This window comes from Ornithorhynchus anatinus, chromosome 20, assembly GCF_004115215.2.
Source record: "Ornithorhynchus anatinus isolate Pmale09 chromosome 20, mOrnAna1.pri.v4, whole genome shotgun sequence".
In the NCBI taxonomy this organism is placed as follows: domain Eukaryota; kingdom Metazoa; phylum Chordata; class Mammalia; order Monotremata; family Ornithorhynchidae; genus Ornithorhynchus; species Ornithorhynchus anatinus.
In genome coordinates, this window is record NC_041747.1 from 9,593,452 (window position 1) to 9,612,714 (window position 19,263).

At 41.0% G+C, this 19,263-nt stretch overlaps 1 protein-coding gene across 10 annotated transcripts; it reads right to left on the bottom strand.

Annotated features, from left to right (window-relative positions):
* Positions 1-587: 587 nt before the first annotated feature.
* LRRC63 (leucine rich repeat containing 63) lies at positions 588-19,102 on the bottom strand. Of its 10 annotated transcripts, XM_039914995.1 has the most exons (13): positions 18,785-19,102; positions 17,963-18,024; positions 16,992-17,213; positions 16,734-16,781; positions 15,768-15,887; positions 13,891-14,727; positions 13,166-13,237; positions 11,943-12,097; positions 10,747-10,845; positions 9,427-9,563; positions 8,396-8,479; positions 6,595-6,858; positions 2,638-2,964 (listed from the first exon to the last, which is right to left on the bottom strand). In XM_039914995.1, exons 3-13 carry the CDS (start codon positions 17,185-17,187, stop codon positions 2,784-2,786), a joined length of 2,193 nt encoding a protein of 730 aa, XP_039770929.1. In that variant the 5' UTR covers positions 17,188-17,213; positions 17,963-18,024; positions 18,785-19,102; the 3' UTR covers positions 2,638-2,783. The 10 variants fall into 10 exon arrangements, with proteins under 10 accessions (XP_039770935.1, XP_039770934.1, XP_039770929.1 ...); XM_039915001.1 differs by lacking the exons at positions 2,638-2,964; positions 17,963-18,024 and adding an exon at positions 588-736; XM_039915000.1 differs by lacking the exons at positions 2,638-2,964; positions 17,963-18,024 and adding an exon at positions 588-742.
* Positions 19,103-19,263: the final 161 nt, after the last annotated feature.

Consider the following 19,263-nt stretch of genomic DNA (forward strand, 5'->3'; position numbering starts at 1 on the left):
ATCACTGAGACCAGCCCATTTTAGAAAGGTTGATGCAGTTAAAGATCTGCACTTATAATTCAAACTGGACCTTCAGAAGCAATTTGGTGATGAAATATTCCCAAGCTGTCAACTTTTACCATAAAGGACAATAGTGTCTTTCTTTTAAGACAGGGATTTTGGATGAAGCCTGTTCATTTAATGCTCTTCTACATTTTACTACTTGCTTTGTAATATCGGGGGAAAACAAATTGATGAAATACAGTCTGTTTTTCCTTATGGTATGTTACCGAGTTGGCCTTGGACAGGGGTTTGACAACTCTCTGCTAGATTGGGCCAAATATCATCTTCCAGCTTGCATCATTTTGTTATTCCCATGGGGGACATAATCCCCAAGGACTGATAACTGATGATATGAGCAAAGCTAGTTTACTAGCTCTAAATGGTGATCGATAATCAGTTCTCATCTATTATTCACTGGATCCTTAAACAGTCTATTCTTTTGGGCTGAAGAAAGCCAATCAGTTCATTGTATGTGGAAGCTTGAGGAAAGAGGATGTTCTCACTTTAGCAAGGGAAAACCTGAAAAAAGGACTTCTTTCTTCTTATTTTTTAGGGTTCAATCATGGTTTTTTGCATTTATTATGTATTCACCCTCTTCCCTGCTGGAAGAGCGCTTCCTTTTGCGCAAACATCTGATGTCGTTTTATCTTCTCATTCCATCCAACTTCCTGATGAGGCTTTGCTCCAAACAAACCTATTGCTCCATAGTGCAGAAATTCTGCAGTTAATTTTGATTGTTATTGTAATGTCTGATTGTCTCTGGATTCCCTCTTCCCCCACCCCGCTACAATAATAATGTTGGTATTTGTTAAGCGCTTACTATGTGCCGAGCACTGTTCTAAGCACTGGGGTAGACACAGGGGAATCAGGTTGTCCCACGTGGGGCTCACAGTCTCAATCCCCATTTTACAGATGAGGGAACTGAGGCACCGAGAAGTGACTTGCCCAAAGTCACACAGCTGGCAAGTGGCAGAGCTGGGGTTCGAACCCATGACCTCTGACTCCAAAGCCCGTGCTCTTTCCAGTGAGCCACGCTGCTTCTCTAATTTTGCATCATGACAAATTTTGCATCATGCCCAGTTTGACAGTATCATATCTTGCATATAATTATTAATTCAATTATTAAAATCCTTCTATTTTTCTTAGTTGAATTAAAACCCAGTCTTAGTTGTCTTGAATTGTTTGAATAAGAAAATATTTAGGCCAGGCCTTTGCTAAACTGATTCTGGTCTATTTAAATGTTTGTTTACTCAAAATACCTGCTTGTCCTTATCAGGTTGATTTGTTTCTTGTGGATGGTCCACGTAGGTATTTTTGGATTTAAAGTTAAGTTTTGGGTTGAATTATTCATTTGGAAGCTATCCAACCTTCCACTTGGTTTGGATTATGAAGATCTAGACAAAAGTTTTCTGGTCCAAATTTCAACCTTTAAAGTTCAACCAGCTCCTTGGGTGAACATACATTTGATTTTCACCCTTAAGTCTCTGAAATGGCCTTCATGTTCTTTTTGTTATTCAAAAGGCATGCTTCTATTCTAGCCTTTCCAGGAGGTGTCTGGTAATCCAGGCTAATGCCCTGCTCCTTAACTCCTTGTGGGCAGACAGCTTGTCTACCGATTCTGTTGTTTTGTACTCTCCCAAGCACTTAGTACAGTACTCTGCATATAGTACTCAATCGATGCCATTGGTTGATGGGTCGACTGTGTGTGGCTTCATCAGGTGGGCACAGCACCTTGGTCCCAGACCAAAGCTCAGGGGTCTTTGCAGCTGTGTTGTTGCACTGATATTCCTCTGCCTTTTTTGGGTTTTTATCTGGATTTTAATTTTTTTTTTTTACTTCAGAGCAGTCTTCTCCCCTTTTCTCCTCTCTCCATCCCTGCACTCTTCTCCCAATCAGTCATGGACTCATACCTCACCTGTGCTTCTGGCTAATCAACTGTTCTCTCAGCCCATCATTGCTTTAACTAATTGTTACCTTAAAATGACCAGAAGTCCCTAATTCAGTAGGATATTAGCAAATTCTGAGCATCATTTTACCACCCCCAAAGAAGCTGGCAGGAAGATCTCACTTTGGGCTGTGGTGACAAGAGTGCCCATTGTATTAGTCAACCCAGGAACAGGGTTTTCAACATGGTCAGAATTACGTAGAGGGCAACTCCAATTTTATATGATGATCCTTTCAGAGGATGCTGTTTATAAGAAGCAAAGCAAAGTTGGAGAGACCTTTCAAACTACAGTCAATATAGAGAAGCAGCGTGGCTCAGTGGAAAGAGCACGGGCTTTGGAATCAGGGCTCATGAGTTCGAATCCCAGCTCTGCCACTTGTCGGCTGTGTGACTGTGGGCAAGTCACTTAACTTCTCTGTGCCTCAGTTCCCTCATCTATAAAATGGGGATTAAGACTGTGAGCCCCACGTGGGACAACCTGATTCCCCTGTGTCTACCCCAGCGCTTAGAACAGTGCTCGGCACATAGTAAGCACTTAACAAATACCAACATTATTATTATAAGAAGAAAACTGCCAATATTTTCACGTCTTCATTTTTGTTTTTCTAGCATCTCGAACTGAAGAGTAGCAATTGCACACAAGCAAAAGATTCCTAATTTAAGGCATTTCTTTTACAGAGATTGTAAAACTCACATGGAAGTTACATTCTCAAAAAGTTGACATTATTTTTCATTACTTTCCTTTTAGGCTATGGGACTTTTTCCTCTTTAATCAGTTACTCAGCTCCAATTCTTATCATTTTTTACCCAGAAAATCAGTCAGGAACTGGTTGTCAAATCTAAGATTTCTATAACAGGAAGAGCAGCAGACATGAAACATAAAAGGAAGTGGCGAAATTCCAAAAATATTGTAAGGTCGGATTAATTGAAGTCCTTTGCCATACATTGGTCCCTGACAATAGTCGCAGAGGGAAAAGCTGCAAGGAAAAAAAGAATATGTGTTTGTAAAATGTGAATTCACGTCGCTGACAGTACTGTGGGAAATCAAGTCAGCATTTGCGTTGGCTAATCAAAGATCCACTCAGGCCTCAATTGCCTCTGTGGTTTGCTGAAATGACTGGAAGTACTTGAGCTGAGTGGAGGTTGGACTGGAAAGTCTTAATGGAAATGTTGATGCTGTCATTTTGAAGGAAAGGAGAGAGATGGTTTGTTAGAAAGAAATGCGGAGTGTGTTCCAGGTAGCAAGTGCCGAAAAAGACACGGCTGAGGCAGAGAGCTTGAACTGGAGTGAAGTGAGAGAAGAGTGTGGTTTGGTAAATAGGGGCCAACTGCTAGAACATCTAAAATCCCACTATTAGGACTTTTAATTTGAGGCCAGGGGTATGTGGGTACCATTAAAGAGTTCTGAGAAAGGTGAAGACCTCTTCATATTAATGTTTGAGGACGGTGCTTCTTGGTGCTGTGTATGTCAAGCTGTGGGAACGTATTATTACTATTATTATTACTATTATATGTGTAAAGCACTTATTATGTGTCAAACACAATAAACTGATCTGGTGACTAACCCTAACCCTACTTTAATGACATTTTTCTATTTACTCAGATTACAGCAAAAACAGCACTGTAGTAGGTAATGAAGGGACTTAAGCCAAAAAACAAGACACAATTTTTGACAGAATATGAAAGGTAGTGAATTGGGTAGTACTCCTTTGTGATGCTTAATTTTCACAGCTCCTTCATTCTGGCTCTTTGCTTTCTGGGTCTCAGTTTCCATATCTCTAAAATTGCAGCTACAAGAAGACCAACTTAACTTTTCAGACTATTATAGACTGTAAGTATCTTGAGGGTATGAATGGTCTCTAACCAACTGTACTGTGCTCTCTCAAGTGCTTAGTACTTAGTACTCATCACACAGTAAGCATTCAATAAATATCACCGATTGATTGTTTAAAATAACCACAAAAAATGACTGCGAAGCATGAGTCTGCATAAATATACTAAACAAAAATAATTTTAACTATTTAAACATACTACATTCCTAATTCACTTATTAAATGGATCACCCATTAATCAACTGGTTTTATTTTAAAGAACATGAAGAACACATTTTGGAGAACATTTTAGAGATGATGGTGAACTAGGGTGGAAATATTATGTAGAATTCAGGGTTGCATTGCGGTATGACCAGTGAAGTCAGAAAAATGGACAATGTGACAAAAATTAGGGTTATTTATCCAACAGTGGAAGAGAGCATGGCCTAGTGGAAAGAGCACAGGCCTGGGAGTCAGAGAACCTGGGTTCTAATTCAGACTCTGTCATATCAATCAGTCAATCATATTTACTGAGCACTTACTATGTACGGAGCACTGTACTAAGCACATGGGAGAGTACAACATAAATTGGTAGTCGTTCCGTAGGACACAGGCAAGATCACACTTGCCTGTTGTGTGAGGTTGGGCAAGTCACTTAACCTCTCTGAGCCTCAGTTCACTCATCTGTAAAAAAGAGAGTGGATGCCTGTTCTCCCTCCCCATTAAAGTGTGTGTCCCATGTGCGAGAGGGATTGTGTCTGATCTGATGACTTGGTATCTATTCCAGTGCTTAGTGCAGTACATAGCACCTAATCAGGACTTAACAAATAACATAATTATTATTAAGAGCCCTCCAATATAAACAGGCTATCAAGTTTGATGAGAGAGACTAAGAGGCAGGTTTCCCTAAATCAGCCTTGTCAAATTCATTCCTACAGGTAGGCTGCTTGTGCCATTAAGTATTTGTACATGGGTGCCCTCTTCGAAGTGGTGAATTACTACTTTTGGGTAAATTTATTAGCCACTTGAAACGTTCTAGGTTTCCCTTGCCAAAGGTGTTCCAACCTTGGTTTCATTTATCACTTCTTAATATTTTGAAACCATTTTGATACCCGTGACATAGAATTCCAAGGAACGGCAGTTTTCCACGGGCCACGCACAATGCAGTCAGCAAACCGTGACTCTGTGCTTCTAGTCTTCATGGATCAGCAGTTTATGATTATCACTCAGGGGACTAAGTTGTAACCATTTACTGTAACAATCAGCTCCCAGTGTAATACTAATGAATTTCTGGAAAAGTAATGGCCCTAAGCCCTATTTACTTGTAGCCACTGGTATTCAGGACTTTAAACAAATACTGTAGCAATGGTCTTCCTTGGAATTTGAACAGCACGATAACTAAGGTTTAGAATGCCTTTTTTATTTGTTGGGGCGGTGGGGTGGGGGTTACAAACCTTGAGTTTCACCATTATGCCAGGTAGTTTTACTATTAACAGCTATAGTGTTTGTGGATGGCTTGTATCTGCTAGTCCCCCATGAGGCTATAAGCTCCACGAGGGTAGGGCTTATATCTTGTACTTAACTGAGTAATAATAATTATTATTATGGACCTTGTTAAGTGCTTACTATGTGCCAAGCACTGTTCTAAGCTTTGGAGTAGACACAAGTTAATCAGGTGGACACAGCCCCACACTTAAAAGGGGGCTCACACTTTTAATCCCCATTTTACAAATGAGGTACCTGAGCCACAGAGAAACGAACTGACTCGCCCAATGGACAAGTGGTGGAGCCGAGATTAGAACCTAGGTCTTCCTGGCTCCCAGACCTGTGAGCAGGAAGCAGCACGAACTAGGGTGGAATTATTCAGAATTCAGGGTTGCACTGCAGTATGACTAATGAAGTCAGAAAAAAGGACCACGTGACAAAAATTAGGGAAGTTATCCAACAGCGGAAGAGAGCATGGCCTAGTGTAAGGAGCGCAGTCTTGGAAATCAGAGATGCTGGGTTCTAATTCTGCTCTGCCTCTTGTCTGCTGTGTGGCCTTGGGCAAGTCACTTCACTTTTCTGTGCCTCAGTTACTGCCTCATTCCTAAAATGGGGATTAAGACTGTCCCTTTGGGGACGGAGACTGTGTCCAACCCGATCTGCTTGTATCCACCCCAGGACTTAGTACAGTGCCCAGCACAGAGGAAGCGCTTTACAAATACCATCATTATCATCATTATACAGTAGGCACTCAGTGATCAGCTTTTGACTGAATGATTGACCCCTCGATATCAACCAACCTGCAGCTTCCAGCCTCAGATCATCCAGACCATCTGCTTCCTCAGCTTTTATGCTTGAACAGCTGACTCTCCTTCCTCCATGCTATCGCCCACACTCCGTTCCAGGAATGCCCTTCTCCTCTCGCCAAACCACCTCCATCAGGGCTCTGATAAAACCCCAACCCACTTCCTGCATAAAGCTTTCCCAGAAGTGGTTACCTCCCCCTGCTCCCCCGCCCCCAGCTATTAGTCTGGTCCCACTATTCACTCCAGTTATCCAAGCACTTAGGTTTAATCTCTGCATTTGAATTCTTAAATTTTTCACCCCTAGCTCTTGCATTTATATCTCTGTTCAGGTTCCTGTGTTTGCCCTCTTCCCCATCTGATTGCCAGATCCTTTGGGGCAGGAACCAATACTACTTTATCTTTCTTTCATAATTTACCACTGTAGCTAAGGCAGGGCTTTGCCCAAACATTCAATTAAGACTGTTGATGATGATGATGATGGGAGGCGCATGTTTAGTTTACTTACCAGAGCAGTATTTTCTGAGCTTCCTGAGGGAGCACTTTGTAATTTTGCCACAGGTGATTTTGAGCAAAGCACAAGGAGGCCAGATGAATGAGGCGCTGGGCACTGTTCCTAGAATTCTCTCTCCACAGTAAAGGATGTGTAAAGGTATTATCTAGGAAGATTTTTTTCAGATGAAGTTTCAAAGCACTAGATGGCAAAGCAACCAGTTCGTTTCCTTCAACGTTTAGAACCTCCAGAGTTCTGCAAGAGATGACGACCCAATGTCTAACAAAAAAATCATTCTTGTAATTTTTCAGGTTGAAGCCAAATTCTTCTCATGTCCACTATTGATTAGTACCGGCCATTAAACACGGGGACAACTGAATGCAAAGAACTGAGAAACTGACATATGTTATTTATCTAGAATTACATTTTCACTTATTGGCTGTTTTACTATATTACCAGTCCATGTAAATGCGTATGCATTACCTCAGATGTGAAGGATGTGCATAAATATGCATTAGTCCTTTCACATCCCTTATGACATTATTTTTGCAAAATTTCCACTTGTATCCACGGTGGAAGCAGTGTTGGCTACTAGAAAGAGCACAGGCCTGGGAGGAAGAAGACCTGAATTCTAACTAATCCCGGCTCTGACAATTGACTGTTGTTTGACCTTGGGAAAGTCACTTAACTTCTCTGTGCCTCAGTTTCCTTATCTATAAAATGGGGACTCAAAACCTGTTCTCCCTCCTTCTTAGATTGTGACCCCCATGTGGGACAGGACTGAATGCAGCTTAACTTGTATCTACTCCAGTGCTCAGAGCAGTGTTTGACACATAGTAGGTGCTTAACAAATTTAATAATAGTAACAATTCTATGAGGATAATAATTCAAAACAATCACCCTCTAAATTTGCTTTAAACTCACTGCAAATACGCATACATATGCAAAATGTTTTCATAAGTGACATACTTTTTAGACAAGTTAAAAATAAAGGGGAAAGTGTATCCTAGGTTCAAAAGCAAAACAATACTTGGTACTAATAGTTCAAGAGGTAGCCAATCACTCTTAATCACCCATTTACCCATACCCTTCTGTTCATCAACATCTAGTATCGCTGCTAATTTGGCTCACTTGCCCCTACACAAGTAGCTTCTAATAACTTTTTTCTCTTTCATTTAAACCAAATTAACATGATGCATTTTTCCTTTTTCAAGCCTACTCATCTCAATTTTCCTGTGCCCAGAGCCACTTATTCCCTTTCTGATGATGGCTGGAAGCAGAGAGAGTAGCATCATGAAGCTCTGGGTACTAAAGACGCAAGAACTGGGTCAGAGTTTAAAGACGCAAGAACTGGGTCAGAGTTTAATTCCATTTAGCTGCCGATTTAGCCAACTGCATTAGACACCAGAGCTTTGAAAAATGTCCTTTAAGGCAAAAAGCAATCTCTCCCGTTTCTTTTTGGCCTCTCATTCGCTTCTGTAATATCAAGGCCAAAATCAGGGAGTCCATTAAAGCTGCCTTTTCTGATGGTATTAAAATATGAGTAAGGTTATGTTCCCACTGCTGGAAAGATCTATTCTATTTTGGTCTATCCTTTGAGCAGTTCCTTTAAATTTAATGTCTGTTTCCCACTTCAGAACCTTTAAATCGTCCCTAAATATACTTAATTGGTTGCATGTGAAATTATTGCCATTTTTAAAAGGTAGTTTTTATACGTCTTCATTATTTTCTGGAATGCACAAAAGTGCTATTAAGGAACAAAATATCTCAAGAGGTTTTAATTCATCATCTTTGTTTATGGCTCCTACTCCAATACCTGAGATGGCGGATGTCCTCGGGAATAACACAAATACAATTGTAGGAGATATCCAGCAGCTGAAGAGAGGGTAATAAAAATAGCCTTTAAAAAGAGATAAAGTGATTAGATTAGGTAATTTCACATACTTATTACTTACAGTGTTGGCAGAGAACTAGAGGTTTCAGTGAAAATGGACATGTAAAAAGGAACAGACCTAAGGTACCATTTAATTTACCCTAAATCCTATCCTGGGGTATCCAGCCTCTGGCCCCACCTGTGACATCATCATGTTACACTCTGTGCCCCCCCATAACATGTGTGACATCATAAGAGATCTGTTAAGAAATGTTTCTGTTTCAGCATTGAACGTACAAATTATCCCTCAAAATATAATGATGCTGCCCTAAATCAGATCTATTCTATTATTCTCTAGACTGTAAGTTTTTATGGGCAGGGAGTGTGTCTACCAATCCTGTTGTACTGTACTCTCCCAAGTGCTTAGTACAATGCTCTGCACACAGTAAATGCTCAATAAATACCATTGATTGTCTTATCACATTTCAGAAATCGTTTAGTTTTTGGCCTCATTGCTTCCTCCTGTAGAAAAATAGAGAACCTAAAACACCTTCAAATACTCTACATGGGTCCATTTTAAAACTAAATCGTTGCTTAATCTGTAGGTTAAATTATTTGTTGGAGAGGTCCTGATGTGTATGTACTGCTTCCTGTTCTTCCTCTGGCTTCCACAGTCTGTCCGTCTCCCCTACTAGACTGTAAAATCCTTGAGAGCAGGGAATGTGTGTCCCGCAATTACTGTGTTCTCCCAAGGGCTTAGTACAGTGCCCAATACATTCAACTGTTCGATTTCCTAAACTTGGCTTCATTTTAACACAAACAACAGGTAGTTTGCAAGTTTTATCGTATTTAAGTTCAGCAGTTAACTGGGTCAAACGGGGAGTTATTAAACCAATGAGGATTCACTCACAAGAAAATCTACCCTTGACTGAACCAGAATATTTTGAGTAATTATTTTAGAATGAACACCTTACCCAGGCGGCAAGAGAGAGATCAAATTGAAGGAAATAGTGAACGTTTTAAGTTTCTGGAGTTCTCGGATTTTAGAAGGGATCTCTTTGATAGGATTGCTTCTTAGATTTAGAACTTGTAAATTTTCAAGACAAAACACCTAAGGAACAGAAAGGGGAAGGGATCTTGATAAAAGTGAATCAAGTAATCACGATTTTTATTAAATTTTTCATTTATATTTATTTTTGCCTAGGGAAAGGTACCAAACTGAGCATTGCTTTTTGCGATGGGATTTGTTTTAAATGCTCTTGATTTTGGACTCAATCAACCATGCCTCTTTTAAGCTTGTACAATTTCATTTGCTGATTAAGATTTTACTTTCAATCAATCATATTTATTGAGTGCATACTGTGTGCAGAGCACTGTACTAAGCGCTTGGGAGAGTACGCTCTAATAGCATCAGGAGACATGTTTTCTGCCCACAAGGAGCACTTTCACACTGGAACTTCCTTTCTTTGAGCTTTCATACAATTCTTTTTAATCTCTTTCTTTTATCAAGAGCAAAAGGTGGTGGTCCTGAATTCTGGAATTCACACAGCCTTGGAGGGATTAGAGGTCATACACACCCTGCTCAACGCAGCTCCTGACCCCAGCTGAGAGTAGGACCGGAGAGCAGAACACTGTTGATTCACACAGCTTTTGGGGGGCTGTGAATTTAAGGCACAGAACGGTAGTTGTGGACTACCTAAATTTTGGTACTGGTAGGTCTGATAGCAGCCTACCACAGAAGGTATTATTATTATTACAATTTTTACTATTATTATAATAATGTTGGTATTTGTTAAGCGCTTACTATGTGCAGAGCACTGTTCTAAGTGCTGGGGTAGATCCAGGGTAATCAGGTTGTCCCGCATGAGGCTCACAGTCATAATCCCCATTTTACAGATGAGGTAACTGAGGCACAGAGAAGTTAAGTGACTTGCCCACAGTCACACAGCTGACAAGTGGCAGCCCCAGGATTAGAACTCATGACCTCTGACTCCCAACCACGTGCTCTTAACGTATGTCAAGTTAAGCAGGTTGGATGCAGTTCGGCACAGAGAAGTGAAGTGACTAGCGCAGGGTCACCCAGCCAGTGGATGGCAGAGCCAGGATTAGAAGCCAGGTCCTCTGACACCCAAGCCTAAGCTCTTTACATTAGGCCACACTGCTCCTCATTATTGTGGGGAAACACCAGGAATTTTCAGTTAAGGCTTAATACATCATATCTCTACTTCCTTTGATTGATTTATTCTTTTAATGTAAATACTAAAATACTGAAGTAAAAACTGGAATTGACCTACCTCCTCTGGAAAGAGTTGCAAATCATTAAATGACAAATTAAGATATAGCAAAATGTGACTCAAAGGTGTTAAGGCTGGACACTTAGGGAGAAAGAAGGCCTAAAATATATTGAGAGAAAAAACAAAGTGATTGATTTACTAAATAAAAAATCAGCATTTCCCACAATAATATTAACCGAGGATTTTATTAGGCTTTAAGATTTAGGATGTAAGCCCCTGTGGGCAGTAATTGCATCTACCAACTCTGTTGCATTGTCCTTTCCCAGGCACTTAGTACAGTGCTCTGCACATAGTAAGCGCTCAATAAATACCATTTATTGATTGACTGACTGATATAGTTCCTGTCTCAGTGGTTTTAATAATGTTTGAGGTTTGTTGAAATGAAAGCATTTTCCAGAGGACCAGAATTATATTTTAATACAACTGTTATATTCTTGAGCAAATAGACATGTATTGCACTTACCAAGGAAACCACTGGTGATGGAGAATGGATCAAACAAGAGTGGCCATAATGTAAAGTGAAAATTTTAATGAATTTCACTATATTTAATATCCCTTGGAATATTGATCTATTGAGTTTGTAAATTCTAAGTCAACCATTCTGACAGGAGTCAGTAAATGCATTTTATTGAGCAGTTTATAGTATATCTAGCATCGTTCTAGTTGTTTTTGACACATGTATAGATATCAATATCTGTGGATATGGATGCACCGTATCACATGAATGCCTTATAGTGCATTAGACTGTAAGCCCGTCAAAGGGCAGGGACTGTCTCTATCTGTTACCAATTTGTACATTCCAAGTGCTTAGTACAGTGCTCTGCACATAGTAAGCACTCAATAAATACTATTGAATGAATGTACTTTCAAAGAACAGTTATTAGCAACTCCTGAATGAATGTCTCAAAAATGTCTGATGATACTCAAAGCTTACTGAGTTAGAATGGATCCAAAAGCACATTCTAGTGCTGTCCAATATAACTACTATTAACCCTTTCCATTACTGAGCTACCACTGGTGTCATTAAGGGAAATGAGTTGTGTTTCAATGAAAGTGAAGGTGAACATAAGTAGAAGTTTGGAACGAAGTTCCAACCAGATGAAGTGAAATTATTAAAGTCAGGGAACCTCCCTGAAAAATGTTGACAAAAATATAATGCCGAGTAGTAATTCCCATTATTGAAGAAAGTAAGATACCTTGAGATTAAGTGCAGTTCTTCCATGTACTCGGCAATTAAAAACAGCTAAGTTTGCTATGGCCATCATTCCATCATATTGCTGTGATGATAAACTCTTATAACCGATACCACGCACCCACTCTGATTTACTTTCTTCTTCAGAATAAGTGGAGACTGAAAAGAAAAACATTGGCCAAAATATACTGTCAGAACAACTGGAGTTCAGAAAAAACACTGAATTTCAAGTATAAAACATGTGCAAGCACCATAGAATTGAAAAATACTATTAACATTTTTGCAAAGGGTGAGGTCTAGCCAGAAATATGACCAGAAGTATATTTAACAAGACACATGAACTCTTCTCATTGCTTTGGGGAGGCACTCCTTTCAACCAAGGCAATGAGAAGGGGTGCAGTGTTCAACAATAGACAGTCCAAGGGTTAGAAGGCCAGAGGAAATTGAAGAGCTCATCTATCTAACATCCAGCCCTCCATCACCATCAGCAGTAGCAGCATTTACTGAGCTTCTACTGAGTGCAATGCACTCTACTAGATTATTCAAAATATCTAGAAGTAAAACATGTGACCCCTGCCCTCCAAAAATTTATAATTGAATCCTCTACCAATGGACTTTTCAGTCAAAAGAGGATCTATCCTAGATCCTAAATATCTCCCAAGAGCATTTCATAATTTCTCACAACCAAGACCAGTGTTGGGAACTCCTCAGTTGATGGCTAATGAATTCCTGATGCTGAAATCCCAACCTATTCTTCTGTTCTTAGCAGAGGTGGAAAACAATTGGTCCTGGTCCCATATATTTGAAGTCTGCTTTTCTAGTGCCTGTTGGTCATATCTTTTCTTGGTCTAAAGTCAAAGAAGGTTTGAGAAGGATCAGCTCCTGGCTATGCTCCAAGAAATGTGTTTGGCCTGATTAAAAAGGACTTGATTTTCTGTGTATATGTCAAATCAGGTTAGTAAAGATTCAGGGTGAAATTGGAATCCTAGAATAATTGGAATTCCATATCCAAACTCCATCAGTAATGCAAATATATTCTGGATATATTTCATTTTGTATTTTTTATTTACATTGAATAAAATTATGTAACCTCTATGTCCTCATTCCACTTCTAAAATAATGGGTTAAAGGGGGTTCCTCAGTTAATCCCTCAAATTTTGGAATTTACAACAGTAATCTAATAAAAACAGTTTATTTATTAAGGTAATTTACACTGCTGGCATTTACCCGAATCCTGGGGTTCTTTTTTCTTTTGATGACTTAACAGTTTTCTTGTTACCTTCATAGCCGAAGCAATTTCTGGAAAAGAAAAAAAAAGAGGGATTTTGGGGTCATTTATATGAGTAAATTTATACGAGTCCCAATGCCACCCTTTTGATGCGCTATCACAGGTTAGAAATTTTCCTCTGGAAAGTGACTGGTTTTACATCAGTAATAATAATGGTATTTATTAAGTTCTTATCTCATGCCAAACACTGTACTAAATGCTGGGGAAATTACCCAGGTGAAAATTGAAAATTGGACATGGTCCCTGGCTCTCAAGGGGCTCACGATCTAAAACTAAAGGAGGAGAGTGGAGAGGAGAAGGGAGAGAAAAGGGGAGGGGAAAGGGGTATGGCATATCAAGGAAGGATGAACCAGTAAAATCAAAAAATGACTATAAAAGACAATGACAGTAATGTGAACAAGAGGAACATTGTGTCTAGAGAAGCAGAGTTTGGGGCTCCTTGTTGTTGAGAATCTAGCAGTCACGGCCACAGAGCCAGTCACAGAACTTCCCAACATTCCAAAAGTATCTCCTCACCCTCCTAGCTGGAGGAGAAAGAGGGGATAATGGGAATCCCAGGCGTGTGTCAGTGGGTAGGAGCAGTAATAAATATCGGTATCACCATCATTTCCCACACAGAGAATTGAACTGAGTGCTTATAAAAAGTAAAGAAGTAACAAAATACCTATCATAGCCTGTATATGAGGTTTCCTCTCTAAAATGTGCTCGGATAAGCTTTCATTCTTCAGGAGCTGGATATGAATTTCAGTCTGAGGACTCTTTCTCAATCTCTCATTCCAGGGCCTTTCCGGTTTATGATGGTCAAAATAAGTATCGGGCTCTTTCCATGACTTCCTCAACCTGGGAAATGGGTCAGGACTATAATGCCTTTGAGATTGGAAATTTGCAGGTGTCTGAGACTTAGAAGATATGACTAAGATTCCGCTTAGAGTCTTATCAATTGAGAAGCTCTGGCCTTTGGGTTGTTCCAGTGCTTGAATTCTTGAAAACAAAGCTCTTCTGCTTTTGCCAAATACTCTTGTTGCAGCTGAAAGGCTGGGAGGAAAGAACAGAGACCTAGGGATGGGAGTCCTGTTTTCAGGAAAATTCAAATTAAAGTCTCGGTAACCTGGCTTGGCAAAAACCTCAGGTTTAGTACTGAAATCTGCTTTAAAATTCCAGTCAATCAAGAGGTTTTTGACTCTGACATGGGCTTGTGCTCTACTTTTTCTATAGAGGTCAAAAGTGGCCTTCCTTTCTTTTCTCACTGCAGGTGGAGTGCGTTCCAGGGAGGCTAAACATCCAGAACCAACCCTCACAAGTTCTTGATGTTGTTGTTGTTGTTGTCCTAAAGGGGCCTCAGATCCAGTGGGCCTGTAGGCATCAACTGAGACCTCATCCGGGTGCTGGTCTGAGTCAAATGGTTCTAGTGGCCTTCCTGTTGATTCCCTTGAAAAATAGCCAGAAAAAGGACTCTCAACTTCAGCAATGCTTGTTTTTGTCTCTTGGGTCGCGCTCAATTCTGATGAAGAAACAACCGAAAAAGCATTATAAGAAGAGAAGAAACAGAGGAAGAAATTAAAGAAAATGAAATCGTGATGAGATGATTTTTAGGGGGAAACACCCCCCTCAAATCAACAACAAAAAAACCCAAAGAAAAAGCAAAACCCAAATCATGGGCTAAAATGCAATTCCATTCCAAATTCCAAGTCTGATTTTTAAATGACTGAAATGTATATTTTAATAATATGCTGAAATAACTATAATGACAATGAAGTATATAACTATAATTGGATTTACTGAACTTAATATCTAAATCCTATGGGTTTATCATCCTGCTTTCGCTAATCTTTTGGAGCATAATCTCATGTCATAGTATCATAGCCCAAACCCCCTTTCCTCTGATGTCTATTCCAAACCTTAACTGTGACCTCCCTCACCTGCCCCCCAATATGGTTGTTCTTCTCTTCAGGTTTTCTGTGCCTTCCCTAAAATGTGGTGCCCCAAATTGGGCACAGTTCTAAAAATCTGACTAGTACAGAGGATATGGGAGAATTCATTTCTATCCCTAACCTATCATATTCCAAAATCTAGATTATGAGCCACCCTCCAAGGGACAAGGGACTGTTTCTAATTCCTACCCCATTATTCTCTCCCAGGACTTAGTACAGTGCTTTGCACATAGTAAGTGCTTAATAAATACTAATTCTAATCGTACTACTCTTAATACATCTCAGAACACGGTTAGCATTTTGTTTTAATAATAATCCTATACTGCTGGTTTATTCAGCTTTTGCTCAATTTAACATAGTATCCATACGTCTCTCCATTTCAATTATTCTGTTTAATATAAAGGTATGTGCAAGATAAGCAGATGGAAAATCGGAAAGCTAGTACAGAGGGGTGAGTGTGTGCGTGTGTGTGTTATGTGTGTGGTTTCACATTGAATTTTAAATTAACAAAGCAGTCCTTACCATTATCCAGATAGACTAGATACCTGTCCATTTTTTTGGAATTCTGGATGCACAATTTGAGAACCTTTTAATGTTTAAAATCACATACCTGGAGAGCCTTTCTTTCTCCAAGGAATCAATTTTGGGAGGAATTTGGGAGGCAGAGGTCTTCGGAGTAACTTCGGATGTCTTAACGTTTTGTGAATACTTAATTGCTCATTTACTATCCCTAGTTAAGAAGAACGGAAAAGATCTTGAAAATGTTCAAATTTTGACCCCCTTCACCCCTCAATGACACATATGAAATAATATTTTAAGAAACAGCTCTCTGGAATTATAAATAGAGCTGGGTACAGAAGAGGGTCTGTTCATATAAACACAACTACTTTACAGGTGAAGGTGGGGGGAAAGAAGAATTAGTGAAAGCCATTCTAGAAAACAATTTAAAAATCCCATCCAAAATTAAGAGTCATCAATACTACATTACTTAGTAACTGTAAAGGTAATGTAGTAATGATGACTGATTGCTGAATTTGCCCTGTGGAACCAGAGATTCTTACCCATTGGATGGGATGGATGAAAGTTTGGAACCACTAGAACTTGTGATCACAAAAACCTTTTTTCTTAGTTCTACATTTTCTTTTCTCTCTATCCTTGTCCCTTTTATTTCTTCCATCTGCTTTCTCCACGGAGCACCAACTTCAACTCGCTGCAATTAGTCCCTGGACCCCATAATTCCCATGGCCCTTCTCCCCTCAGCAAACTAAGTGGCAGGGCTGAAGCCAGGAAATAATTATGGTATTTGTTATGTGCCACCCCCTGTACTAAGTGCTGGGGTGAATACAAGCAAATGGGTTTCTCAAACATGACACTCTAACAGTGAGTACAGATGGGAAGTATCATCTCTGGAATAAAGTGGTATGATTTAGGCATGTACCTAAAACAATACCTGTTCTCCCTCCTACTTAGACTGTGAGCCTCCATGAGGGACAGGGACTGTGCCCAATCTGATTATCTGGAATCTACTCCAATGCTTAGCGCATAGTAAGCACTTAACAAATAACACAATTATTACCTTTTGCACTTGCAGTCTGGCATCCCTCTTGATCCTGGCCAGGGATAGCTGGATGAGTATGATTGTCTGTGAGTTTGGTGGGATATGTTTTGAGTTTTTAGGGGTCACCTTAATAGATTGGCGGGGGGTTAATCATTTGGTCCGAAAGGTCACTGGACAAATTTACTGCAGCTGAGCCACTGATCACAGTAAAGGAGCAAGGAGAAGGAAGGGGTTAAGGGCAATCAGGTCTGAACTTCCACCCACGGCAGTTCTTACCTGACTGGAAGTTTACGGTGGATACGTTCAGCCATTCCTGGGTGCCCGAGTCTTCCAAACTACTGGACATACTTGGTACCATGGAATGAAGTGGCTGCAGAGTGGATCTTTTGTACACTTGGTCAGGAACAGTTGCCATGGGCAAAAATTCAGCTATTTCTGCTACCTGTTCGTTTCTCGGACTACAGTGACTCATTTAGGTGGCTGCATTTTTGTCTTCCCCTGGTTTGGAGACAAAACTGAATCATGGTATGAGGCACTCAGATAAAAGTGGGCGGACAGACAAAATGACCAAATATAATGTTTCCACTCAATAAATTATTTTAAAATTGGAGATTTCAATTTTACAAATGGGAAAGAAAACCAACCTAATTGTTTTTCTTGGAGTGACTTAGAAATTACATCAGACAGAACCCCATTTTACAAGAATGAAATTGCTTGGGAATGATGTTTTCTATCGTTGTGCTGAACCTATTCTGGGTGATAGCAGCTACCTATTTTAAGTTAAACAGGGTGCAAATGGGATAGGATTTCATGGGGTGTCAGACAGTCACCCTTGGTTTGTGTGAGCCCGTTGTTGGGTAGGGATTGTCTCTATCTGTTGCCGAATTGTACTTTCCAAGTGCTTAGTACGGGGCTCTGCACACAGTAAGCACTCAATAAATGATTGAATGAATGAGCTCATTGTGGGCAGGGTTTGTCCCTCTTTTTTGTTGCATTGTACATTCCCAGGAGCTTAGTACAGTGCTCTGCACAGTAGATACTTAATAAATACGATTGAATCAATTATACTGTGGGACAGAAAAATGAGTCTGGGATACTGTAGGTCCTAAATTGTAAACTCCTCCTCCAGATTGTACAAACCTTGAAGGTTAGGGACTGTGTCCCTCTTGTGTGCTCACTCCACTGCTCTGCACAAAGAGTTCAATAAATCTGATTGCTATGTGCATGAAAAAGGAAGCAACCTGTACCTGTTTTCTTATTATCCAAGTCCTTATCGAGTCAGAATCAGTAAATCCTACTCCTGTGCTGCCTGATAATAATAATGTTGGTATTTGTTAAGCGCTTACTATGTGCCGAGCACTGTTCTAAGCGCTGGGGTAGACACAGGGGAATCAGGTTGTCCCACGTGGGGCTCACAGTCTTCATCCCCATTTTACAGATGAGGGAACTGAGGCACAGAGAAGCTAAGTGACTTGCCCACAGTCACACAGCCGACAAGTGGCCGAGCTGGGATTCGAACTCATGAGCCCTGACTCCAAAGCCCGTGCTCTTTCCACTGAGCCACGCTGCTTCTCATAATAATGTTGGTATTTGTTAAGCGCTTACTATGTGCCGAGCACTGTTCTAAGCGCTGGGGTAGACACAGGGGAATCAGGATGTCCCACGTGGGGCTCACAGTCTTAATCCCCATTTTACAGATGAGGTAACTGAGGCACAGAGAAGTTAAGTGACTTGCCCACAGTCACACAGCTGACAAGTGGCAGAGCTGGGATTCGAACTCATGACCTCTGACTCCAAAGCCCGTGCTCTTTCCACTGAGCCACGCTGCCTGATGACACCTGGCAGCCCCACAAAGGGACTTTGGGCTTCCAAATAAGAGCTTTCCCTCCAAGCCGTCGAATTTTTCTTTCTTAAGGACTCCCTGAATCCACAGTGTGAGGATCATTCCCCATCTATCCCTCAACAGTTACTTAAGATATCTTAGTCCTCACTGAAATACAACACGGGGGAATGCAACCTTCATTTCCCCGGCCTGAGTGACTTTACCCAGTGATCACTAAAAAACATACCCCAAAGCCAACAGATTAGTGTGAAGGAAGGTTTCTTTAGTCCAAACCCAGATCATGGGGCTCTCACACCTCATGAGGTCTGTGATGGCCCTTGGTGCAACAGTTGCTCTCCTCCCAGGCTCGTTTCCCCTTCTGCTCTGCTGAACTTAAGCTAAGGTTAACTTCAGCTAATGCCATCCAACTGTTTGATAGTTGAAGAGCGAGGCCGGGGGGGGACTTTTGGGTTTTTTTTCCTGCTTTTCTGGCCCCCCCTGGTCCAGCCTCTCCCCTGCAATCCCTGAGGGCTGGGGCCCGCCGCGCGCTCCCGCGGCGGCCGCCGGCAACGACGAGGGACCGCGCCTGCGCAGTCTGGCCTTCGCCGCCGGCGGGCGCGCGAAGGAGGGGGGAGGGGGGAGGGAGAAGGAGCGCGCGCGCAGGCGCAGTCTCGTCCTCACGCTCTGAGCGGACGCGCGCCCCGCCGCCGGCCGGGCCACGTGCCC